A 27,678-nucleotide genomic window follows, 5' to 3' on the forward strand; every position below is an offset into this window, starting at 1 on the left:
TGCAGATTTTTTATGGATCTAAAAAAGTTCAAGTGAAGTTAAAAATTTATGACTCATTTCAGACGTTCAGAATTGATTAAGACGATGATTCACTTGTCATTTACTTTGATTTATAAAACCTTTTACATTCGAGAATGGCCATTATAGATGCAATAGCATATTAATATATAATTAAAGTCAGAATTATTACGCCCCCTGAATTATTAGCCCCCCGTTTATTTTTTTTCCCCAACTTCTATTTAACAGAGAGAAAATTTTCTCAACACATTTATAAACAATAGTTTCAATAAATCATTTCTAATAACTGATTTATTTTATCTTTGCCATGATGACAGTAAATAATATTTCACTAGATATTTTTCAAGAGAATTATATTGGATTGATTAGAATTTTCGGGTAAAATACAGCTTAAAGTGACATTTAAATGTTTAACTATAGGTTAATTATGCTAACTAGGCAGGTTAGAGTAATTAGGCAAGTTATTGTATAATGATGGCTTGTTCTGTAGACTATTGAAAAAATATAAAGCTTAAAGGGGCTAATCATTTTGACCTTAAAATGGTTTTTAAATAATTAAAAACTGCTTTCATTCTAGCCAAAATTAAACTTTCCAGAGGAAAAAATATTATCAGACATACTGTAAAAATTACCTTGCTCTGTTAAACATCATTTGGGAAATATTTAAATAATTATTTAAATTCAAAGGGGGGCTAATAATTCTGACTTCAACTGTATACTTTACTCTCAGTTGCCATTTACACCAATGCTTTTTTACTTTAAAGCAATTTAGAATGAAAACTCTTCTTGTAGACTGGTATTTTCTATGTTGTCTCCATCCACACGATACATAACACAATGTAAGCTTTTTGAATAAAAAATACAAAAATATATGAGAATATATAACATGAGAACATTGAGAAGCCTGCTGGGGTCTCCAGCATCCACATCCAGTATACATCAAATGCAGCACAGGTTGAATCTCTTGTAGAACATTTGTTTGTATAACCATAATGATAGTAGGACTGACCCTCTTTCCTTTCTAGGTCAGTGAAATGAAAAATCAAACTGCATCATGCACTCTAACATACAACCCTAGAATTATGCTGACCTTTATGCTCTCGGGCGAAGCACTAGCTTTTATTTTTATCACTTAAATTGCTGTGACATAAACTCATATATTCAGCTTATTTCCACTTCCTCTATGAGCAGCATACACACAGACACATGCAGTGCCACTCTTCCTCCTTGTGAAATGGTCATGGTGAACTCCTGTGCCCTTGGCACACACTGACTGAACCCTTTGTAATGCTGTTTCTATGGTAGCAAGTGCTGATTTCAGGTGACTGAATCTTAATGTCACATTTCAAGTGCACCACAGGACTCACACACTCCTGTCTATTCTTTAAACGATTTTCTCTCCCTTTTATTTTAATTCATCCAAGCACTTAAAAATGAAATGCTACTTGTGACACATGTTCTGCAATGTGATTTTTCCAGGTGATATTCAGTGACAAAAATATATATCTGATTTGGAACTCTATAAAAGGTTACTGCTTCAGTCTAAAGCAACGTGCATAAATAAATTATATTATTCCTGCTTTTTTTATTACGAAAGAAATCTCTAAAAAAAAAAAAAACGTTTAATTGATTACTTTTATGTGGTTTATTTCACCAAAAAGGGAATTTAGCATTTATCCTTTCCTAAAGTGTTTTTAAGCATCATTAAATTAATAAACCTAAAAAAAACAATAAAAAAAAAAACAATGAGCAATTCCATGCAAATGTCAACCTTGTCATGAAAAAAATGTTTCTATGTTTTTTGTAAAGTATTTTACAGTACTTTAGAAATACTCAAAAATGTCTCTGGTCAATCAAATATAATAGTTTAAAAACATTGACAAAGTCACACGAGTGGCAATTTAACATTGGTCAAATCCATGACAGAGAAACGTCACATCCATAACGACACTTTTTCCTCATAAATGCAAAAATGTCAAATAAAAAACAATCATTTCATTATTTTTCTATAGTGAGCCAATTCTTATCCTTTTAATTAGCATTATTTCATTTGGGTTGTGCAGTTTAACTCACAGACTTTTTTTGTAACATCCATAACGCATGTTTATTTTCCTCATTTAAAGTATAAAAAAAGGTTTGCAGATTGATATTTTCCAATCATCAAATCAAAAAGCGAGGTTTTTAACAAAGATTTTAAAGCAGATAGTGATGATGCTGATCTAATACACAGGTGTGTGATGTATGATTGATCCATTGGTTTTTGTAGTGCATGGACACAAATACACTGGGTTTATAATGAAAAACTCTAACAGATGGATTGCAGATAGATCTTGGGAACATGTTGTCTTTTTCCACACCTCAGAGCTTTGTTGACTTAGACATGCGTCATAACTCTTTCTCTCTTTGTGTTTAAGCCTCCATTTGCAACTCATTTTTATAATAATTATTTCTTTGTTTAATTGATTTGTTGTTGCATACTTTATCTACCTTTTATTCATTAAACATTCCAAATGTACTCTGATTTTGGGGGACCTGCATTGTTCATAAAAAACAAAAACAGGCCAGTCTCAAATGACTCTAAATTAACCTCTTTAATAAATCATAATGTACCTTGCTCTGATTTCATTCATTTAAAAAATGAAACACATTAGCTTTCATAGCACAGCTCAACCTGCATTGTCCCATAAACCTTATTTGAGCATCCAAATTGAATACCAGTCCTTTGAATGCTGTACACTTACACAACATGACACTAAATTACCTCTTCAATCCTCTCTGCTTTTTGAGCCTAAACAAGGACTGGAAGTGATTTTAATTTCATCATTATTGCTAATCAGAGCCTTAGCCTATTAGTCTGAGTAATGTGCTGCTCATATGCAGTTATTAAGTCTGCTCAGTCTGCATCGTAAATACACATAGTACAAATAAGAAGATCAGATGCCTGAATTTTATTTTAGATGTGGCTATAGCAAATAAGGTGTTTCATTTTGTGGAAAATACAGTCATCCACGTTTGAGAATCACAGCTGCAGGACAAGAAAGATTTCAGATAAATTGGAATCTATGCATTATCCTGTCATGGCATGCATTATTGGGGGACTTGATGAGTTTGTGACAATCCAATATTCTTCTAAAGAGTATATACATTCTAGACATCACAGATTTGGAATGATCAACTTTACTTGAGAAGGGTTCCTTTGGTCTTCATCTGGTCAACCTGACGTCAGAAGGTTTCAGTCAATTCAGATGTTTTTCGTCAAAGAAAAGTAAGTGTAAATTGGAAAATTAGGCTGTCAGTTAAATTAGATTTGTCAGATAAATCAGGAAATCACCACCAAGAGTCAGATTAACCCTCTAAAACACAGAATTGTCCTCAGGCAACAAAGTTTTATAAGCCCTGCTTTCAATGCATGTTCCCATAAATTATTGCAACTAATTATAATTGTCAAAAAACATCAAAGGAATAGTCCAATTGGAAGTGACTGTCAATGTCATGTGCCATTTGCAACCCGGGCTCATTATTGATACGTACCCCTACTTGCATTTCTGGAGATCATGAAATATGTCCCAGGAGGTACGTTTTTGTTTTTTTTGTTTTTGTGAATCACCCAGAGGCAGCTGTGTTTTTCACGAGTGCCATTCACTCCTGCTGTTCTAGTATAAATCCACCAGAAGCCGCTGTCGACTTACTGACTGACTTAGTGACCGATCGATCCCCCACCCCCTTCCCTAAGCCCAACAGACAGTGTTTTCAAAAGCCCCAATTGACCTGATCACCCACTTCCCTAAACCCAAACGACAGTGTTTTCAAATGCAATATAGAAAAAGAAAAGCCCTCGTCTGATTTTTACCACGTTTTCAGAATTTACCACATTCTCACCCTATTATTTACTTGTTTATTTAATTTTTTGTCTTTGTTTTACCTGCTTTCTGGAACAGTTCTTCGCCTGACTCGAACAACATCTTCACGGTCAAATTCTCTCTGTGTCTCCACTCCGCCGACGTACATGGCGAGCTACTGAGCAGTCTGGTAATAGCGGAAAAGCCATCCACACGGAGGTAAGCGTTCAGCTGTAGCATTCGTTTTAAAGGTGAAATGCAGCCATATGTAACTCTGGCTACATAATTTGCACTTTCCAGAAATGTATACAGGGGTACGTTTTCACAATGAGCCTGTGTTTGCCATTTAAAGGTGGGGCATATTTTTGTGACACATGGACACAAGGAGTGCAGAAAAAGGCAAGGTTATTTGCTTTATTAAAGTGACATTAAAATGTATGTGCATGAAAGTATAGAAAATGTTTCATTAGGTTTTATTACTTTTTAGTTTATGTATTTTTTTAATTACATAAATTCAGAATTTCTTGCAATAAGAGCTATACTTTTCAATGATGTTTGTGCTGATTGTGTTTGGTGATTATCCCATAATATCCCAAATTCAAATTGAAGAGAGGGCAAACCAATGATGGGATTTCCATTTTTTGTATTCAATTCCTTTTTCTTAGCTTAGTTTTCTTGATGTTTATTAATAATTTCACAATTTCAGTTTATCTAATAGACGCAAACATGCCAATATACAAAAAGAAAGGGAGAAAATGATTTTTTAATCAACAAAATGATCTCCAAAAAAAATTGTTTCATGTACCATATAAAATATAATATATGGTTAAATAAAAAAATTGGAGGTATCTAAAACTCTTTGCTAATTTTTATCAGTGTTTCTTTTGAATATCATAATTTTATTTATTTATTTATTTATTTATTTATTTATTTATTTTTACAAACTTACCAAAAATGCTTATTTACTCATTTGGATAACTTCAAGTTGGTCGACATATTTTGTAAATATCTACTTCACTGTATAAGTAAAAGTAAATACATGTGTAAAATTATCAATATGTTATATTCTTTATGCATATATAGGCCATTCAGTTTATTCATTTAAATGCAAAATTTACATTTAGATGTGGATCATGTCATGAAAAGCATGTGCCTGTACTACAGAAGACCACGTGGAAAATCCCATGTAACTGGCCTTGGCCTGTTAAAAACACATAAAGTAATTAATTTTCTGAAAAGCTGGCAGACATCTGTGTTACATTCAAGCTGGGACTGAATTAACTCTCATTCTCACTGACAAAAATTGAACAAATTAAATCATAATCTGTGGTTTTAAAGATATTTGAGTCGTGAGTACTTGTTTGTAATCCAGAGAGTTTGAATGTCAAAAAAGTGTTCCCTTCATTCTGCTCCTTTGAACAATCAGTGCCCCTGAGAAGGTACAGAACATGAAATCAAAACCACATGTCCAACATACACAGAGTCTGTCAACATTTCCGATGATTGACGGAGCTTGCTAATGTCCTGCATTTTGGACTTTTCATTCTGGCAACAACTCTTTCTTTCTCAGCCAGACTTTAGAAAGGAAATAAGTCTTAACTTTCCATTCTTATGTTCTAAAGAAATTCATTTTTTAGCTTGTTTTTTTCTTTCTTCTCCAAATTTATTTCACTTTAGCTTTACATGACTTGATCATATGAACTCTGGTTGGCCTAATGTAAGGTATGCATAACAGCTCAGAAAGCTCATACTATTTAAATACATACAATGTGCACCTCCACATTAAATACATGTCAGATTTTTATATATTTTTCCTGGGTTTTATAAATCTTTTTGACTCATCATATAAAATCAAATTATTTAGCTTGACTTTGTGTGGTTTTACATCACATTATTTGTTGAAATTAAATTAAATAATTAAAAAGTCATCCTTTGGCCCCTCTGACGTCAGTTTAAGTGCATTGGAAGCAGATATTGCTACAAACAATTGTTCATTCATTCATTTATTCATTCATTTTCTTTTCGGCTAGTGCCTTTGTTATTCAGGGGTCACCACAGCGGAATGAACTGCCAACTTATCCATGTTTTACGCAATGGATGCCCTTTCAGCTGCAACCCAACACTGGGAAACACCTATACACACTCATTTACACATATACACAACGACCAATTTTGCTTACCCAATTCACTTATACCGCATGTCTTTGGACTGTGGGGGAAACCGGAGCACCTGAAGGAAACCCACACTAACTCGGGGAGAACATGCAAACTCCACACAGAAATGCCAACTGACCCAGCCGAGACTCGAACCAGCAACCTTGCTATGAGGCGATCATGCTACCCACTGTGACACCACAAGCAACTGTTTAACAAACAAAAGGAATTCCCTGGTGTACTAAATAAGATCAAATATTGTATTTTGCAAATAGGACATAAAATTTCCAATCCAAAATTTCCTCTTCCTACTAACTTCCCACTTCCTACTTTCTAACAGAATTACTTTGTATAGGTGAATTCGAAACTAAATTGGCCATAGTGTATGTGTGAATAAGAGTGTATGGATGTTTCCTAAAAATGGGTTGTGACTGTAAGGGCATCCGCTGTGTAAAACATGCTGGAATATTTGGCGATTTATAGGGATTGGCAAAAATACATTGAAAATACAATCAAAAAATACATATTTTAAAACAAAATACCAAATACATTAATGTTAAGTGTATCAAACTACTAAATACAGCAAGCATAAATGTATCTGAATAAAATACTGTTTTTTGTTTTTTTTTAAATACTACAAAATACTTTTAAAATGAAGCATGCAATTTCTTCACAAACCCTCCATCAATCAGTCACTTCACTATTAAACTGACTTAGTGAAGTAAACAATGGTTAATAACGACAGCTTTTCTGGGAAGTTGTGGCCTAATGGTTAGTGAGATGAACTTGTAACCCAAAAGTAACCCAATAACGTTACAAATTACAAAATGAGTTACAAATTAAAATCCATCCATTATTTGTACTGTATACTCATTCTCCCAAGATTCATTCAGTTCTTCTTTAACTGTAAGGTTCTGGCTTACCCTCTTAAAAAAAACACCAGTATGCCATATTTAGGTGTTTTATAATTCTTAAGTTGGTGTCACTGTGGCGCAGTGGGTAGCACAATCACCTCACAGCACCTCACAATTCGAGCCCCGGCTAGGTCAGTTGGCATTTCTCTGTGGATTTTGCATGTTCTCCCCATGTTCATGTGGGTTTACTCCGGGTGCTCCGGTTTCCCTCACAAGTCCACAAACATGCACTATAGATGAACTAGGTAAGCTAAATTGTCCGTTTTGTATGTGTGTGAGAGTGTGTGTGTTTTCCAGTAAAGGGTTGCGGCTGGAAGGGCATCCACTGCATGAATCATATAAGTTGGTGGTTCATTCCACTGTGGCGACCCCAGACTACTAAAGGGACCAAGCCGAAAATAAAATAAATTAATTTCTAAATTTCCTCTGCAATTCCACCTTCAGCACTGAGACTGATGATGTTCTAAAGCAGGGGTGTCAAACTCAATTCCTGGAGGGCCGAAGCCCTGCACAGTTTAGTTCCAACCCTGCTCCAACACACTTACCTGCAGGTTTCAAACAAGCCTGAAGGACTCAATTAGTTTGATCAGGTGTGTTTAATTAGGGTTGGAACTAAACTGTGCAGAGCTGCGGCCCTTTTGGAACTGAGTTTGACACCTGTGTTCTAAAGGGTCCTCATCTTGTTCTGCATGATTGAGGTTTTATTCCATCTCTTTCTTAAGCAAAGATGCTGAATTTAGATTATACAGCCATTATATATATTTATAGTCTTAGTATTGCTCAGTATACTATTTTCAATGGTTGTTGGCTTGCTCCTGAAAATACCCTCGTCATTTGTCTGTTACTTTCTTTAAGCATAATTTCCCTCCATACTCCAAAGCATTGACCACCATCTTAAAAATGCATACATTTTCTGTTCTGATGTCAGTTCTGAAATTACAAAATGCTACATTTATCATAAAAAAACCATGTATCATAAATACTGCTCATCACTGTTGGTTCATTATGCTGTGGTGATCCCTAATAAATAAGGTATTAAGCTGAGGGAAAATGAATAAACGCTGTCAGTATTAGCTTTTAAAGCATGCTCAGCAATGCTGTATCTGGCAACATGGCAGAGTAAAGGCAGCTTCACTTAGCCATCTTCCCAGCTGTTGTTTTTATTGAGCGACATTATTTAAAATATTATTTTCATTCGTGGAGCTATACATTTTATTTTTGAGCATAAAAAATGCGAGCTCATTGCTATTTGTCTGGTCTGACAGAGTAAAACAAGACAGTTATAAGACGGTATTGTCTGTCTACACACAAATCCTGTCTGCCCACATCTCAACCTTGGCTAGGGCAAGAGGAGGTGAAGCATGCGTACATGTCTGACAGCATCCTCTCACTGAGATGAAGTTTTGTTTTGTTCTGAGCAATGCAAGGGGATCCTACATAATTCAGCTCTTTGTTCCATCTGTGACCTGGAGAAGGTCAGAAAGTTTTTTTTCCTCCATTTACTAGCAGACTTCAAAGTGCTTGGGTGTGTGTGTTTGACAGAGAATATGTAAAACTGTGGGTTGCACTGGATGAAAGCGATCATCATTCAAGTGAGAGCAACACAAAGAGACAGATAGAAGGAGGGCGGGTGGGAAAGGAGGAAGCATGTTTCAGTGTTGGAGACAGTGAGGGACTTTATTTATGTGATGGCCTAGTCTGGTCCAAGCTGCTCTGTGCTGGTTTGGTCATGGTGCAGCAATGTTGTTTGCCAGCTATAAAATGCATTGAGTGCCAGTGATCCTAACAATGGCCAGGTTTTAAATGAAATTGGTTAACACAGGTTAAAGAGATAAACAAACAAACAAAAACCTTACCGTCTGACCAACAATGGTTGATTATATGTTTTCTTCAGATTTGCTTTATTTGTTTCATCACAATGAAGATTTTAGCTCAATCCATAGTCCTTGGTAATTCATAACATTTAAATAAATGGCTATTTTAATAGGGGAAAAAATACTATAAAATGTTACTAAAATTTTAACAGTAAAATACAAATAAAAACAAAATAATATCAGTGGCTCATGGTGATACTTGCCTTATAAAGAAAAACAATCAATTCATGCAAGAAACTAAACATAATTACCTTCAATCATATCCGCCTAAGTATGAAATACCAATGCCATGCCTCTGCTTCTTTTATTTGCTATTATGTAAGATTTTTTTCATTAAAATGTTCAAAAACAGCTAAATATATATTTTCTGACATACTTGTACGGGTTGGAATATCTAGCCAATTCCATGTGTGTTCAATAAAAAGGTCAGCCGAGTATTTTCTTCAATGTCAAAAATATTAGCAATTTATTATATACAAATGATTAATTCAATAAGAGAGCTATGGGTTACGTTACAGCAATGCTATAGAAGAATTGCATTCAGAAGGTTTGCAACAACTCTGCATTTTCCTGTCTCCAGTATTTATACACAACTGATATTTAAAAGTTGAAGTTTTGGTGGAATTCGTCACTTGTCGATCATTCTGCAGTCCTCTGGTGGTTGCACCCAAACATACTTCCCTTTTCTGCAAACTGCTCTGTGTACATATGTTGACATTACTCTTAGAAAAGGGCATGCTCTGCAACATCTTCTTTAAGCACATCTCATTATAAAGGAAAGCTATACACAAACAAAAAAAAAAGTTATTTTTATATGTTGATGTCGCTCTATGTTTCCAATAAGCTGTATCAACTCCTGTAAAAATGTTAATTAGTATTCAAACTGTATCACACTAAGAAATGAAATGTGGTTAAAATATCACTCAGAAATAAAAAATACAAATGTTTAATGAAAAGTAAAAGAGACCAAAGTGATAAAAAAATAAATTCCTTTTTGACAACATATGATAAAAGCAGCCCTGTTTCTTTCCCATATAATCAAAGCCAGAAGAACAGGAAGAGGTAGACATAATAAAAGCTCCACTGCTTTCATGCCGCATTGTGCCTCTCATCAGCTGTCTTTTTTTGCTTCATACTATAATCAGTTTAAAAATTATTTCGCTTATTGATTAACTTGATTGCTCTTAGACCCATAGGATGTAATGAAGACGAAAACTTCCATGATTCATCAAACTATACCTTTGTTTGTTGTAAATACCTGCCCTCTTGTGGCAGAAATTGCATACTGTGCCTTTAATGACAACTGTTTAGTCATATCTCACATTAAAATCAATCTTTTACAACACTTTCTACACTACAGTCTGTAAACTTTCTGCATCCAAATACTTTCCAAATGTTATAAACATTATGTTGATGATTTATAAAGGGAAGACAACACATTCAGTGTTTATCAGTACCATTTGTTGTTCGCTTATAATGCTAATAGAGCATTTGGATCTAGAAATTGTGCTGCCTGAGTTTAGACTTAAGTCATTGGATAGCCTGAAAGTGAATAAATTAGAAGCAAAAAATGACTGGGTGAACCATGATTTTTAGATAATTAAGGAAACTGAAACATCTTTCCCCAGTAAAAGCTGGAAAAAATAGCACTCTGTCTGAATGTGGCCTGGCCTGTCCTGTCCAGCCTGAGCCATATTTCACATCTGGGTCACATCAAAGTCAGCAGACAAGAAGCTGGAAGACAGCCGACTGGTACTCTCTCCAGATACAGGCTCCAGATACAGGCTCAATCCAAAGCCCAACACTTATGCATCTCCGGATCCATAACACAGACAAAAGCAGAGCACAATGTTCTTGTTTAGGTTTCAATTTCACAGCATATTGGTTATTTGTTAATGACAGAGTGCAAAGCTAAGGGGACAGAGAGAGATGGTAGTAAATAAAATGGAATTAGAACACACAAATTCTTCCTCTCATGTGCATGAACTGCTCAAATGCTCTGAGTGAATTTTGTGCAATTATTCAATGCACTCAGCACTGTAATGCTTTGTCTGTTAAAATGAATCTATTGCACATACATAAGACATCTGTGTCATTACTGACAATTACAATTAAGTACAGTTACAGATACACATGCATTTCTTCTATATTTATTTAATAAAAAGATGGGGATGCATTTGTAGGTATTATATATGAGCAATACTACACGAGCAGTGTGATATGGCTGTATATCGGGACTGGTGGGAGGCGTGTGTTAGTGTCCCACCAGTGATGATATGCAGCGATATCACACTGCTACTGGTGTGATATTGCGTATGCAACAGTTCGACGCCATAATCTTGTGTATGATTCTCTAGAGGAATCGGGATTACACAATAATTAATCCAGAAAAAGCCAAAGCAACGCAAACATTTTGTTTGTGATAAGGCAAACCACTGAACACATGCAGGCATTTCCTCTTTTTTTCTTTTTACTGAACTAGTTTGCAGTAACAAAAACAGGAGACTCATTGGAAAAAAACAGATGGCCAACCAAAAAGTAACTCAAGGTTATACAAAGAGTAGCCAACACAAAATACATACATTCCTGACATGCGAGTCCCATCTCACACTTAATACACTACAATTACTGTGGTATAATACAGTACTACAAAATACTAAAGAGAGAGATCGACTTAGAATATCACCCACCAATTTTATGTTTTGAACAGCAGTAGTTTAAAAATATGCCAATCTTTTCTCCTCTAAGGATATATTATGCAGTTTCAGTCACCATCTTGAGGATGGACAACATCAACTGTCTTTGCTCTGGCTGATGGATGCCGACGCACTGTATCTCAGAAATTACAAATATTTAAAATAGGCACTATCCTTTTAAATAAACTGCATATGCAATCTAAACAACTACATTCTCACATTTAAAAGCCTCAAAAGTACATTATGTTGTCAAACAGCTGCAATTTGTGTCAAACTGTAGTGAGTTTATTGGTCTGCTGTCACTTCATGTGAGTGGAGTAATACAGAAGGGCAAGGAGGCTGAATGAGTTCTCATATTGCAGAATATCGCACAGCTATCAGCCAATCAAAGTCGAGAACCAGACAAAACTATTGTAAAAATCGTAATACATTACAATGAATAAGTCGAAACTAGAATAATTACCAATTATTAAATACCAATAATGATCGATAATATCAAAGTATATTAAAAGTATTATGTGACCCTGAAGACTGAAAAGGTTTCTGAAGAGTAATGATGATGAAAATTCAGCTTTTAGCAACAGGGATAAATAGTTTTTTCTACATTTATTTTATTTATTAGATTTTTTCCTCAGTGTCATTAAACTTATTTTTGTTATTTTTTGTTTATTAAAGGGCCATGAAACCCCCTCGTTTCAGCAGTGTGTTTTCACACCTCTACTTTGGAAAAAGTCAGAAAAGTGGGCGTGTCCAGCTCTGTTTAGAGGGGAGTGCCGGAGGAAGAAAAGAGGCTTGGTATGGGAGTGTCTATTTGGGCGCGCTGAATTTCAGAGTCAAAACACACACCCACAGCGGACAATGTGACTGTGTTTACATGGACATCTGTAGTCGAATTATTTGCCAAATTATTAAATGGTGGACTTTAACTGCAGTTTGGTTCTTTCATTTAGGGAATTCATTCATGTCCCTCCCGACAAACGTGATATTTGATTCGAGGCGCTGCTCCAAGCGTTTATTTTTCATGCAATGTTTGATACCGCACGGCGAATGAGAGAAAAAAAAACTCTGCATTTCCCGGAAACTTACATGCACATGGCAGGTAGCGTCAGAAAGCCGCGTGTGTTATTCCGGTCACAAAATTCAACACGAGGTTATAGTTTGGTTGTAACTGTTAGTGCTAACTTGTTTACACTCAATAGTTTGTTGGATACGAATAAAATACGAACTGAATAAACAAAGAGCACTGGTCGCTCACTTACCAAATCTGTAGAGACAGGACAATCACCAGCAACTAGAGCCGCGTCTTTATTTAGAGGAGACTACAAGCGAATCCTGATCTCAGCGTTTGCAGATGAGAACAGCTCTCAGGTAAACAATAATCCTCCTTAGACACGTAAGTTATTGTTGTCGCGCGTCGCGTACACTGTTAATCCACGCGTGAGTCTGAGCTCTCACAGAGAGAAAATAAAAACGAAACTTAACTGCAGCAAACTATAAAAGCAACACTGAACGCTTGTTTTGCCAACACAACGTGGCGTCTTTGCCGTCTACACTCTGACAGTAATGAATATTAATGAAGTTGCACAATAGAGCGTGCAGATTGGTTTGAACCAAGCCTTACTCATGCATTAATGCAACACACTGTAAGACGTAATAAGACACACTCTGGCACAGACGCCCAGTCTGCACGCTGGAATACAACGCTATTATGTCATGGCCGTGACGCAGCTTCAAAAATTCATTTCAAACAGGAAGTACGAATTTGCTTGAAATAACGCAAAAACAACCAATTTACACTTTTTAGTGAAATATAGGTGTCCTAATAGTGTTTTTAGCAGTGTGGGACACATATACGACTGTCAACAGCTCAAAAAATGTGTTTTGGTGTTTCGTGACCCTTTAAGAGTATTTTTGGCTAATGTTTATTTAAATTTTGCCTTGATGTGTTTGACTGGTTAGTTGGTTGATTTATTTTTTTTAGTATTTTCTATATTTATTTGTATTTATAGTTTGCCTCAATTGACCATTGATGTGTCTCTGATGCATATTGTTAAAACATTATGGCCACGACCATATTACCCTGCAGCCCCTGACCGGTTACTTACTGAAGCTAAGCAGGGCTGAGCCTGTTCAGTACCTGGATGGCAGGACACATGGGAAAACTAGGTTGCTGTTGGAAGTGGTGTTATTGAGGCCAGCAGGGGGCACTCAACCTGCGGTCTGTGTGAGTCCTAATACCCCAGTATAATGAAGGGGACACCATAATGCCAGCTTTCAGATGAGACTTTAAACCAAGGTCCTGACTCTCCGTGGTAAATAAAATTCCCATGACACTTCTTGTAAAGATTAGGGGTGTCACCCCAGTGTCCTAGCCAAATTCCCTTCATCAGCCCTTACCCATGATGGCCTCCTACTCATCCCCATCCACCGAATTGGCTCTATCACTGTCTCTCCACTCCACCAATAGCTGTACACTGGATGCTGTACACTGATGGTGGTGTGGAGAGACCCCCCTCATGATTGTGAAGCGCTTTGGGTGTATGGCCACAGACAATAAATGCGCTATATAAATACACTTTACATTTACATTACATTAAACAATTATTTATGGACCAGATCAACCACAAATCAACAATAAAATGTTGAATTGTTATTCATTTTAATAGTGATCAATAAATACTCTAACAAATGTCAGTGTTAGTTAATGAGTTATAAATCTAAAGGGGCTTTATTGTAATCATGTTACCATTTATTCTGTAAAATTATTATAGATAAAAACATCAAACAGGATCCTCTTAGTGAAGCGCTGTTGAGCTAGCAATTACTATAAGCTGCATTCACAACATTCAGACGAACAAAACCCAAATTGCTTTATAATTATGGTCCATTACTCCATCCAGCCTGTTGAAAACACCATGTACTCTGACACAGTGTTTCCAGACATCTTAATTGTTTATGCGTCTATAAAAAGTGTTTCACAAACAAAGCCACAAGCCAATCACAAAAGACTTAAATAGATAATTGGAACATTCCGTAACATCCAGCACTGTGGCAAGATATTCAACACATTTTTTTCTTAAATTTAACACACCATTTCCTTACAATAGGTGTCTTGATGAGACATGCTGAATGCTGAAGTGTTTGGGTGCTGTGCTCATGGATTTACGCAAATCCTGTGGTTTCAGTCTAAAAAAAACTCATCGGTCTCTCTCATTTTGAAAATGGTTTAATATCTCAATTATCATAATGCTTGAATTGTGATTTCCTATTCCATCTCTCAGTTCCTTCAATCACAATGAAATTCATAATGCGTAAAAACTGTAAGGAACTATTCCATGTAATGGAGCTATTAATCGGTTATGTGCACTTAACCCAGCATGTTAGATAACCAGTCTGGTGTGTCATTGAGTTATGCAGACATCAGGCCATTCTGTCTTAATGTCGTTCATAGTGTCGTCAGTCGGACCTCCAAATGAGAAACCTACATCAACCCAGACGGAAGCATGTAGATACATTGTGTTGCTTATATAAACAGAATGATTAACTTGACTAACTTAACTTGATTTTAATTGAGTTTATTTGTACTTCAGGTGCTTTAAGAAGTCAATTTTAAACTAACCTATTAGGGCAGTGGATCTCAAACTGTGGTACGTGAACCATAGTGGTATGCAGGCTTCCTTCTAGTGGTACGTGGAGGAATCCCTTAATAAGTAAAGTAAAAAATGAACACGATTTTAACCCTTTAACGCGTATAACACCAATGCGATCAGTAATTTGATTTTAATAGGATAAACCCTTTATTTAATTTTAATATATATATATATATAGTTATGTATATTTAAGCTAATTTCCTACCCATGTTTGTAATGATTGTTGGGGTTGTATCCCATATTTTTATATCCCAATGTTGACAGGTAGTTTAATCACTTGCTTCTCTGACACACATAGCCTACTCTAACCTGCAGTAAGCAGATCTATTTTCTAATTTAAGTATGTAAATCCAATTCACATATCTAAAATACAAGTTAATGTTTAGATTTCAAAGATATACAAATAAGTCATAAATACATGCAACATATATTTCAAAATTGATCAAAAAGAGTTAATATATGAATAAGATGACATATAGCTTACATTTATGAGGTCCAAGGTTTTGATGAATAGGCTACTTTTGATAATACTTTAAATTTAAATACAGCTGTTTTCTTTTTACTTTAAGAACAGTGCCATTGTTATTTAACTTTTAAAAGCACATTTTTATTTAAACGTTGATGTTTTATTTATTTTTTTACCTGTGAGCACAGTGCAGTGTTATTGTTCAAACTAGTTTTAATTCTTAAACTGGCTGCCAATAATTAATATTCATAATAATAAGAGTCTGCTATGTTTTTGATCTGTGCAGTGCTGTAGCTGCTCAATAAGGTCTATTACACTACTGTATTTCAGTACTGGTCATTATGGTGGTTCTTGGAGAGACCTTTTTTTTATGGTGGTACTTAGTGAAAAAAAATTAAGAACCATTGTAGGGTATAGAAAACTTTTGTGTTTTATTATGTTAAGGGAAACTTATTTACTTTCTTTCCACATTTCAAAATATGAAAACAAATTGTAAACATTAATTACTACAACAATAAAAACATTAAGTCAAATTATGTTAAAGTCAGCATTTATTTTTTCCCCAATCTCTGTTTAATGAGACATTTGTTTCAACATTTTTAAACATAATCGTTTTAACAACTCATTTCTAATAACGGATGTATTGTATCTTTGCCATGATGACAGTGAATAGTATTTGACAAGATATTTTTTAAGACATTTCTATACGCTTCAAATAATTTTGACTTTTGAGTTTTTTTAATTTTGAGTTATAATTTTGACTTTGACTGTATGTTTTTTTTATTAAATGAAAATTATACTTTTTAACCCAACTGTTGGTTACAAAAACCCAGCACTTTTTTAGTGCAAGAATACATTGAGTCAAAAACAAAACTTTATTATTATTATTTATTTGTTTTTGATTGCAGTATTAACTATCATGTTGTTCAGTCATTTAAAGAACACACCCCCTAAAATGTAGTGCAAAACTTGAATCTTGTCAGTCATTTTACAAGAATCATTTAATGACATTAAATATTTAAGATTATTTACCAGATTATTACAGTGCAGCCTCAAAATGCAATCTAAATGTAATATTAAACATTTATACTTTGCCACTATTTCTCAAACAAATAAAGATTTTAATGATTTAAAATAAAAGTTAGAGAAGCGACACCGTTTCTAAGAGGTAAGCACTGTCGCCTCACAGCAAGAAGGTCACTGTTTCAAGACCCGGTTGGATCACCACTGAGCCGTTGTGCTGCCTCCTCAAACTAAATTTAACCACAAAATGATGAACAAATTTTTTATTTTATTTTTTTGAGATTTACGAAGGTGACATAATGCTCATGCAATGTATGCTGTACACTGTTGGACATGGTTTGTGTATGTTGTTCATACATCCAGTCTTGTTTAATCATCCAGCGCTATCCTTGCATATTAGCAGTCACCATTTATCTTGCTTTTCTGTGCACAAGCTAATATCAACAAGCGGAGGGCACATAGAGGACAGACCTACATGGCCATAAGTCTGAGCTCTGTGTTGTACAACAGACCGACTGAGCCTTCCCTTGTGTGGTAAATGTTAGCGGTTATGCTGTGCAGCTCTGGGCCTTGTTTAGTTACTTCAGATAATAAATGTTCTGTCCCCTTATCAGGTGCTGTAATTCAGGCATCCTGTTATTTTTAATATCTGCATTCAAACTTACATCATTTTCTATTTTAGAAGTGGTTGTCAACCGTTGGGTCATGATGCAAATAAGAGTCATAGGTGTCTTGATGGTTGCTGGCAGGAGAAAATAGCTATATGTAGCCTAGAAATAAAAATGCAAGTAAATGTGTACATGGTTACAGTTAGGGCTGCTCAATTATGGGGGAAAAAAATCAATCACAATTATTTTATTATTATTTATCATAATTGTAATTACAATTATTCAAAACGATTATCAGTTGAAGTCAAAATCATTAGCCCTACTGTGACATTATATATATATATATATATATATATATATATTTCCCAAATGATGTTTAACAGAGCAAGGAATTTTTCCACAGTATTTCCTTTATTTTTTATTTTTTGTTCTGGAGAAAACCAATATATTAGAATAATAGCAGATTTAAATATTTTTTAACCTATTCAAGGTTAATATTATTAGCCCCCCTAAGCTATACATTTTCTGATTGCTGCAGAAGAAACTACTGTTATACAATGACTTGCCTAGTTGAGGCTTTGAATCACACTTTAATCTGAATTTTGAACAATTTATAGTAAAATATGTACCGTCATCATTACACAAATGGTGGTTAATATGAAATCACTAAACACCGCGCTGAAACCTATTTGACCATTAAATCGCTCGCATTAATATGATTTTAGATGCATGTGCTTTGCTCACGTGAGGCCGAGCACGCACACACAATTGTATGCGATCTCTGTCTTGCTGTTAAAAACATTGATTCGTATGTATGTCAATGAATGATGCACATCCCATGCTGCAAACCTTACATTACAGCACATGCTTTGTCATTTTCACATGAAACTGAGCTTTGCAAAGCAACAAGTGTACAACCCGAAAAAGCGGATTATAAATGCAATAATCATTTTTTCTCAATTGTTTTTCATAATCGTTAGAAGTAAATCGAATTTGATTAATTGCAGTTACATTGCAAGTTTTGAAACAGCTAAGGCCCTGAAAATTTTTTTTTGTTAAATAAGAATTTGTGGCCAGCTGCATCATTTTCAGCAGCAATCACATCTAGCAACTCTGAGGGTAAACTTATTCTTTGCTCACATAAAGGCTATAGAATTAAAACCTTTAAGATGTAAATCTAAAGCATATTTACGAATTCATCCATCAAATTGTTAGTACTTTTATATTAAAATAATTTTTACAGTAAATAAACAATTTACACATCTTGCAATCTTCTTAGTCATATATCCCCCAAAAATGCAGATACATATGGGTGAATGAAAACACAAGAGGTCATGTCATTAAATTGTTTATTTTTTTGTAGACTAATAGTGTGACCTTAATGTCGACTATTCAAAAGTTAAAAAATAAAAAGACAAGCTCACTTATAATAGATAAATATTGTTTATTTAGACAAACAACCAACACAACTGTAGAGTTGACTTATTCTACATTGTCAAGCACTCATTGAGTGATTAATATTCATTAAGCTTCCACCTAGAGACAGATTCTGCCTGGACTTTTCCAAATAGAAAAATTCTCCATCACAGGTACAGGTAAGCCACCAGATCACCGAACACAAGGCCCAGAAATGCAGCCATTTTGACCTGTTGAGGAGAAGAAAAAAAAAAACTTAAATTCAAGTTACCAAATTAAGCACTGCATTTGGCAAACTATCTAATATTCACATGTGCCTTGTGACAGGATCCAGACTCAAGAGAAATGACCTCTGGCCTGGGTTTTAACAAGAGCAGCTCAATATACCCCCCTGTTATGGCCACTAGAGACACAGACAGCCTCCAGTGGGCAAAGCGTAGAAGGGAACACTGGACTTGTTAACAGTCTGAACATTTTTGAACTTACAGATGTAATAAAAAGCATTGAACAGATTAAGGTGCTGCTCTATGCATCATCTGTTGTCTCCTTTTATGTTCTAAAATGTTAAACTAGCTCACGCAATAAATAAATGAATCATGGGATGACAGTTACTCACCAAATGATTGCAGATTTCTCTTCCTAGCCTTTACCTCCTGCAAACAAGAGAAAACAGACTAAATATTAATCTTTTTACACAGAAGTAATGAAAATAATTGTTGAAAAGTTGTTTCTCCCGACAGGATCCGAAGCATGGAATATCAAAGCCAGCACTTCAGGTTTTTGAGAGAATTCTTCTGCCCCCCTGTGTTATTCACTCAAGCCATAGAAGGACTTGAATGTGCAATAAAAGGGGCTGACAAAACTAGAGGCACCACACTCACCAAGTAACTGTGGAAGGATTCATCAACAAATGTGGGCTCTGGAACAAGACCATCATTAAGCCTAAGCAAGGAAAAAAGCAATCATGTTAATTTCTGGGTTTTATTTGCAAGCTTTTTCCATTGAACAAGAACTGACACCAGGATTTATCTGGTTAAAAAGAAAACAATGTGAATGAAAGTCATTTACAAACAAAATCACAACGTGTTCTCTACAGATACAATTTGTAAATTTAATTTACAAAAATTTGAGCCAATTCTTTTAAAAATAGGAAAACTAATGACCATAACTAAATATTTAGCGTCTAATAAATTGGCTTTAAAAGATAAAATCAATATTTAATCTTGACTAAAACACAAACTCGCTTTGAAGAACAAACAGGGAAGAGCATGCAACATTTAATGTAATTAATTTTGACTTTATAGATGTGTGGATTTCATGCTTTGTTTTAGATTTGTGCAACGGTGGACAAACACCTTAGAACCAGCACAGAGCTAAAACTCTTTTAGATCTTATATATATATATATATATATATATATATATATATATATATATATATATATATATATAAAACACTTCCTTACCTTTATATTTCAGACATTGTAGTAATTGGTGATTTCCTCTTCAGTCAGGGGGCTCAGATGGCCAGTCTGTAAAAATAAGTTTAACATTAGGCTAAACATTAGCAAGTAGACCGCTAACTCACCACGTGCTGTGTAGAGAACACGTGGCCTTTTAATAATTAAAAAGTTACTAGTGTTTAATACTAACCTTAACGTGACTTAATAAACGCATTGCTTCATTGTTTAAAAGATATTTATTATAAAAATATTTACCAAGCCTTTTAAACACTTCTAGAAAGCCCACTATAACTGTTCAGGTTAAACAATTAAAACATTTATAGTCCAAGTTGCAAATACAGGAGTAAAATAAAACAGAGTCTATTTAACTAATAAAAAAAAAAACCTATACATATGTGCATTAATCTGAGTATTTAATCTCACCAGAGGAAATCTTGCCTCCGCTCATGTTTCTGTGTCTGCTCTCAGAGATTGTGCAAACGGAAAAGAAAGAACACGTGTGACCGGTGCGAGGAATTCTGGGACTTTTAAGGGGACCGCCTCTAAATTCATTTCGCCTCTTCAGATGATTTGGGGGGTCAATCTGATCTGATTCACTCTGATGATTCAGACTGATCAGCAAACAAAATGTTTGACCGGTTTTGAGAAAAGAATCGACTCAGTAGAATCACACACGCTATTTTGCATGGCTGCACAGCACACGAGGCAGTGTTGTTTAAACTAGATAAAAATTATGATCAGACCTATTGTTATTAAACAGACCTATTGTCATACATTTTATCAGAAAAGTAAAAATACATTGACTTTATATCTGCATTATATGTGCCTTCTTAGGGGCTTGGAAGTGGAAATGGTTGTTACTTGATTTAACCCCTTTATCTATCAAATCCAAATTCTATTGGCCACAGCGAATTTATGAACTGATGTTCTCGCCATTCATTGGTCAGTTGACCTGTCCCTCAACTGACCAGCGTTTCGTGTCGTACTCCCCAAACGCACCAATCGGGACTCAATGGGCGGGGTTTGACCGCTAATCCAGGATGTGAATGTTTCGATTAGGACGTGCAACTGGCAAAGATGTTTACAATAAATTTATCCAGCATTTTTATTCTCATTTGCAGTGGCCATGAAGAAAACATCTAGATGAAAGCCACCGACGTTTATCTCACGCTTTGTTTGCACTTTGCATGAACGGCGGGAATTGAGTGGTCACTGATTGCTGTCCTCCGTTGGGATTGCAGCTTGGCCTGTCAGTGTTCCGCTGTTACAATCATGTTTATTTCATAAAGATGGCAACGAGAGGCACCTTATAAACTAAATGACTGTCAGAAACATCGCCTCCATTTGTAATATGGTAAGTAGAAGTGTTTGGATAGCATGCTGGCTAGCTCTTACGTAATGATGATGGTTGAATGGCTTTCCTCAAAATCAGGTGCATGACCTCATTTATGAGCTGATGCATGCTTGGATCACTTCTCAAGTAAATGCAGCTATCATAACTAGACGTGTTTGCTTGCTCATGTAATAAACTGTGACTGAAAGCTTAACTGCCTAAAATGAGTTTTACAGTCAGTGATTCCGCTTTGTTTTGTGATAGTATATGTGGTGTTAATCTTGTCATTTTAAACAATCAAGCAATCTCAGTGAAAAATATCTGTACTTTTTTGTTGCAGTAGCTCTTTCTATATACTCTGTAAGTATTTTCTAACATGTAAATAGTCTATTCCTTGTATAGTCGTTTTTGATTCTGACGTCATTTTGAATGTATACGAATATTAAAAAGTGCTGCAGGTTGGTCTACATACAGAAACATTTTAACATTTGTTTTGGAGTTGCCCATTATAGCAAGCCGTTTTGACATTTATTCAACAGCCCGTACTAGTATTTATTTTTATGTTAATAGTACTTACTTTGTAGATACTACAGTAGGATCTTTTCCATTAAATAGTAGTGCTTATTCGTTATACTAGTGCTTATTTGTTGGACACTAGTGGTGCCTATTATTTAGATACTAGTACTTTTTCTTTAGCTACTATCGTCTTTTGTAAATTTACTAGTACTTATTCATTAGATACTAGTTCTTATTCATTAGGTCCTAGAACTTAAATAGATAGGATGTATTAGATACTAGTACTTATTCATTAGATACTAATACCTATTAAATAGATACTAGTTCTTTCTTATTAGACACTTATTAATTAGATACTAGTACTTATTTTAATAGTGACTAGTAACTATTCTGTTGTTACTAGTAACATTTTTTTTTTCCACTGATTTCTATAGGATATGTCATTGAGATATCGACTATTCAGTTTTGACTAGTGTGTATTCCAGCTGGGACTAGTACATATATTTTTTTATGTACTAGAAGGTAATCATTAGGTACTAGTACTCATTAATTAAATACTAGTACCCAATTAATAAACAATAGAATCTATTTATTATCTACTAGTACTTAAGTAATATATACTTATACCTAGTATATATGGTTACTAGTCACTATTAAAATAAGTATTAGTATCTAATAAATAAGAATTAGTATCTATTTAATAGGTACCTAGTATCTAATGAATGAGAGTATAGATATATACATTAGATGTTGCCTACCCTGCTGTTGTCTATTAGAAGGAATGCATCAGCAGAGCCGCCATTTTAGTACAGGAAATGAAATGAATGCGGGACCAAGATGCAGTGAAGGACTGTGGCCATCCAAAGCCAGAGATATATACACGTATATCTCTGATCGGGAGTTTTTCCGGTTGTCAGTATGCAAATATATATTTTTTTAATTACGAAAATTTAATTTTACATCTTTTTTCCACTGCATTTTCGGCATTGCCGACAAAGAGTATATGTTTGTGTGCATGGAAATGTATTATTCTCTCTCCTTGTTTAATTTGGTCTATTCCGCGTCCTGAAACACACCCCCTCATGCTTTCACTTCTCATTCTAACGGAGGGAGTAATTCGTTTATGGGATTCCGTTATGAACGACTCGTTCCCTTGGCTGACAATAATACAAGTTTCTGGCACTGCAGCAACTTGTTGTCATATTTCATAACATTGTTTGCTTATTTTATTCAACAAAACTAGCATAAGCCTAGTATTTAGTGTGAGTTGGTGCTCCTTTGCCCTATGGTGAATGCAGTAAGAGACTATAATAAGATAAGAGAGTATTATCATCATCAATATTTGTTAACCACAAAAGTTCATAACATAAAAATGTAAAAAACTAAATCTTACGTATTAAATGTTTTGCCTTAGTGCTTTGTTTTCTTTGTTTGCTCGTTACTACACCCGTACACAGCGCTAAAGTCCAGCATCTTCACATTGGCACACTGTCTTGACCAGTGTGGTTGAAGGACTTCTGTCCTGGGAGCACTGTACAAATGTGGCGGCGCTATTGACGCATACTCAGGGTATGCGATATCTAGTGTATATATCTATGATAAATGAGTACTAATATCTAATTAAAAAAAAGTGTCTAATAATTAAGCACTAGTATATTTTTAAAAGCAATAAACACTTAGTATCTAAAGAATAGGCACTAATACCTATAAATAAGCACTAGTATTTAATGGAAAAGATACTAGTATCTAAAAAAATAAGTACTAGTAGTAGTAACATAAAAATAAATACTAGAACAGGCTATTGATTAAATGTCAAAATGGCTTGCCATATGTAGTTACTTTTTGATGGATTTCTGTTTTTTATTAGAATCAACGTTATGTCCAGCTTTCAACTTTATTTTAATTTTTATTTTTAATTTTTTTTATTTAATTTTTAATTGTTTTTATTTTTATTTTTATTTTTTTACATTCAATAGATCACTATACAAAGAATATTTATTGATCAATTTATCACTTCTGTTGGTAAAAGTCAGTATACAAAAGCCATTATTTCTTATTTTAAAATCAGACTTTAAGCTGTTTATCTGACAAACAAAAAAATCTGTTAAGTATTAATGAATGCAAACATTTACATGTTTTTATATATTTTTTCCTTTCGTTGTCGTCATCCCCTGGCTTTTGTATATTGTTCTTAATTTTGAATTGTCAAAAAAGTGCTACTGGTCAAATGAGCAGTTACTGGGTCCCTCAAACACGTAATATACTGTAAAAGAAACCACAATTCATCTGAATATGTCTGGTTCGGTACGGTGGCACAATGGGTAGCACAATCGCCTCACAACCCTAGCTGGCTCAGTTGGCATTTCTATGAGTTTGCATGTTCTCCCCGTGTTTGCGTGGGATTCCTCCAGTGTGCTCTTGTTTCCCCCACAGTCCAAAGTCATGCGGGACATGTGCATTGAATAAGCTAAATTGGCCGTAGTGTATGTGTGAAAGAGTGTGTATGAATGTTTCCCAGTACTGGGTTGCAGCTAGAAGGGCATCCGCTGCATTAAACTCATGCTGGATAAGTTAGCGGTTCATTTTGCTGTGGCGACCCCTGATTAATTAAGAGACTGAGCCGAAAAGAAAATGAATGAATGAATGAATGAATGAATTTAGTAATTAATTTACTACAAATTATATTAATTAATTATATTAATATTAATTATATAAATTAATTAATTATAGTATAATACACCATGTTTGAATAGCATTGATTTTTTTCAAAACATTTTCATTGACATGTTTTCATTTTGGTTTGAGTTGGTCTTTTAGTGATTTTATATCCTTTTGTAGTTTTAAATTGTGCATTTTATTATTTCACTTTCTGTTTTATCAGTTTTCGTATGTCAAATTCAACTTTGTGTAGAGTTCAGGCAGTTTCCTTGGTGTCTTTGCAACAGCATAATTGTGTATTTAAGTACAAAGTAATATTCATTTAAATTAATTATCTTCTAAAAGGACAGAGTTGCATGAAAAATTGTTGTTTTTATAGTAGCTGGGGAGAGATGAGCAGAGAAGGTAGAGCTTGTCAAGGATTCTGCAAAATAGAACTTTGTATTTTAAAGTTGCACGGTATTAAAATTCCATGATTAATCAATTTATACTAACACCTCTCTGCTCAGAAAAAATGAGTTTAGTGTTTCATGACCATTTAAGTAATGTAATTTTCCTGATTTTTGTTTCAAAAGTTTGCAATGTTGGATTCATCTTTGGTTGGCTTTTAAAGGACATTTTTGTTTTTCTTTTTTTATGGAAAAATTGTTTCCACAATCAGTGTTGCTGAAAAGAGAATTTGTGCTAATGCATTCTATGGGAGCAGAGCCCATTGTTTTATGTAATACTGGTGTTTCTGCTGGATATCTGACATTGCATGAATATTTCAGTGCCTGAAACTGGCCTGAAGCCTGTAACCACAGTCAGCTCATCCTTAGATATCTGCAGGTGCTGTGTCAGCCTGGGCTAGATGTGGTTAGGAACATGAAGAGTGAATTATTGCCAGCATGAGGGGGCTTAGACTTAACGTCTGACTGCTGTTTAGTGCTAGTTATGTAACCCATGTCCGGACAGGGTTCATTTGTTCATTGGTGTGTGTGTTTGGGGCCACATCTTGTAGTGGCTCATTGGCCATGGATACAAGGCAAGCTAATGAAATGTTCTCCTTTATGTCTTCCAGGTTCAGTCCTGTTAAATGACCTCATTATTGTGTGATTGGTGTGCACAACTACATGTCTGACCTTCAGTTTGAAAACATGTGTCTTTTATTACATGTACTTTCGATTGAAAACAATCTAGCTTTAGCTGCTTTAGTCAGGCAATATAGTGGCTTATGTGTTTGATTTGTGTATGTGACCTTTTATATATGGAATGTTGTTGAAACAATTGTTTAAAAGAAATGCATCCCACATTTGTGACTTTCTTAAGAATTTACATATCACAATTCATGTTTTCTTCTTAAAATTGTGAGTTTATATGTAATATAACTCTCGCTGAGTGCATATCTGCAATTCTTGACCTTTAGAAAAAATCTTCTCATCACATAATGTTTTGACACAGTGTCGCAATTTCAAAAAGTTTTTGAAAGAAATTTAAAGAAAACAATGTTATGAGAATCACTCAAATGAATTAGTCTGCTTGGTAAACAAATTGTTGTAATCAGTTTCTACAAAAACATCAGCTTCAAGTGGAAATTCAACAAACAGGGTATATACAGAAATATTTATTAAATACTGATTGTAAGAAACGAATCCTAAATTAAAACGTTATTCATATACTGAACAAAAAAGCTAATCCAGCAGGTGGCACCTATTGACAAAGTCCCTTTAAGACAACTCAATTCACTCAAAATCTGCAGAAACTCATGTCTGGTCTAAGCCCCTCCCCTGGAGTTTTGTTAGTCTATAACGATCAATAATTGGCTCCTGTGCTAGAAGGCAGGCTTTATAGCCATAATGAGTGTTACACTTTTCTCTATTCAAAACAATACGAGTGACATGTCTTGTGTATTCTACTTTGCTATTCGCCTTATTCTTTGCCTGTTGAATCTCTTTGGCTCGAGACTAGGCATAGGCCGGTAAAAGATTCTGACGGGATGATAATCTTGGACAACATCACGGTTTCATGGTATTATGATTACTGCTTTAAAATATATTATTTTCAAATGTCTGGGTAAAAAAAATACTTTTTTCCCTTTTGAAAACAATATATTTTATTTTTTGAAATCTTTAAGATATTGGAGGAACAAACATGTCAGGCTAAATAATTGAAATGAATCATTGACTTCTGCTATCTTCATTAGTTTCAAAAACACAGATTTCTTTACCATTTAAAATGGCAACCTTGGATATCTTTTCTGCTGGAGATACGGTTTCCCTAAAAAACAGAAGCAAAAAAGTGTGAAAAAAAATTCTTACACATACCTTAGGAATGGTATTACATAAAAATTTGGTGGTTTTAAAACCTTGACTTTTCCAAACCGCGGTATACCTTGAAAACCGTTATTATCCATGCCTACTCAAGATTTCCAGTCTCATTCCCATTAATTTTTAGACGTTAAAAACAGCTTGTTCTGCTGTTTGATGTTGCAAACTGATATTTTCTTATTATATGATTCTGCTTTCTCTGTATAATCATGAAAACACTTGTTTGTAGAGCAAGCGGTTTGGCCGTTTTCTGTGGTATATTATTCCTAGTCATTTCTCCCATAAACGACTGAATCAGAAGAAGGGTGCTCCGGTTTCCTCCACAGTCCAAGGACATGCTGAACAGGTCAATTGGGTAGGCTAAATTGTACGTAGTGTATGTGTGTGAATGGATATTTCCCAGAAATGGGTTGCAGCTGGAAGGGCATCCGCTGCGTAAAAACGTGCTGGATAAGTTGGCGGTTCATTCCGCTGTGGCGACCCTAGATTAATAAAGGGACTAAGCCAAAAGAAAATGAATGAATGAATAAATGAACTACGCAGCATCCCTAAATTCACAGATTAAATTTAGGCAAACCATGGCATGCTTTCTGATAAAAAATTTAATACCTTATAAAATAACAGATAAGACTTTTATATACTTTTTAAAGTCCTTAAATTTCTCTAAATTGACTTATCAAATTTTAATACTTTTTAAGACCTTGCAGACACCCTGAACAGGGTGTGCATGAATCTGGCATTATAAG

General features: G+C 34.7%; 1 protein-coding gene, 1 long non-coding RNA gene and 2 other non-coding genes across 7 annotated transcripts in view; 1 reads left to right on the forward strand and 3 right to left on the reverse strand.

Annotated features, from left to right (window-relative positions):
• Positions 1 to 18,666: 18,666 nt before the first annotated feature.
• On the reverse strand, positions 18,667 to 20,649 carry LOC100536039 (uncharacterized). Its single transcript, NR_170091.1, is given in 5 exon segments — positions 18,667 to 18,888; positions 19,275 to 19,311; positions 19,540 to 19,600; positions 20,123 to 20,188; positions 20,543 to 20,649. It is a non-coding gene; the product is annotated as an uncharacterized LOC100536039 (long non-coding RNA).
• On the reverse strand, positions 18,968 to 19,091 carry LOC137488761 (small nucleolar RNA SNORA26). The gene has a single exon (XR_015519317.1). It is a non-coding gene; the product is annotated as a small nucleolar RNA SNORA26 (small nucleolar RNA).
• Positions 19,381 to 19,502, reverse strand: LOC137488760 (small nucleolar RNA SNORA26). The gene has a single exon (XR_015519316.1). It is a non-coding gene; the product is annotated as a small nucleolar RNA SNORA26 (small nucleolar RNA).
• Positions 20,650 to 21,133: 484 nt separating the features above from the next.
• The window catches only part of usp46 (ubiquitin specific peptidase 46), a 42,579-nt gene continuing 36,034 nt past the window's right edge, over positions 21,134 to 27,678 (forward strand). For 3 of the 4 annotated variants that reach the window (XR_015517398.1, XR_015517400.1, XR_015517399.1), the window contains exon 1: positions 21,134 to 21,473. Coding sequence is in view for 1 of the 4 variants with exons in the window: in NM_001244981.1 (NP_001231910.1) it covers positions 21,438 to 21,473 (36 nt within the window). In the remaining 3 variants the exon portion in view is untranslated. 4 annotated transcript variants of the gene reach the window in all.

Source organism: Danio rerio, chromosome 20 (genome assembly GCF_052040795.2).
Source record: "Danio rerio strain M-AB ecotype USA chromosome 20, GRCz13ab, whole genome shotgun sequence".
In the NCBI taxonomy this organism is placed as follows: domain Eukaryota; kingdom Metazoa; phylum Chordata; class Actinopteri; order Cypriniformes; family Danionidae; genus Danio; species Danio rerio.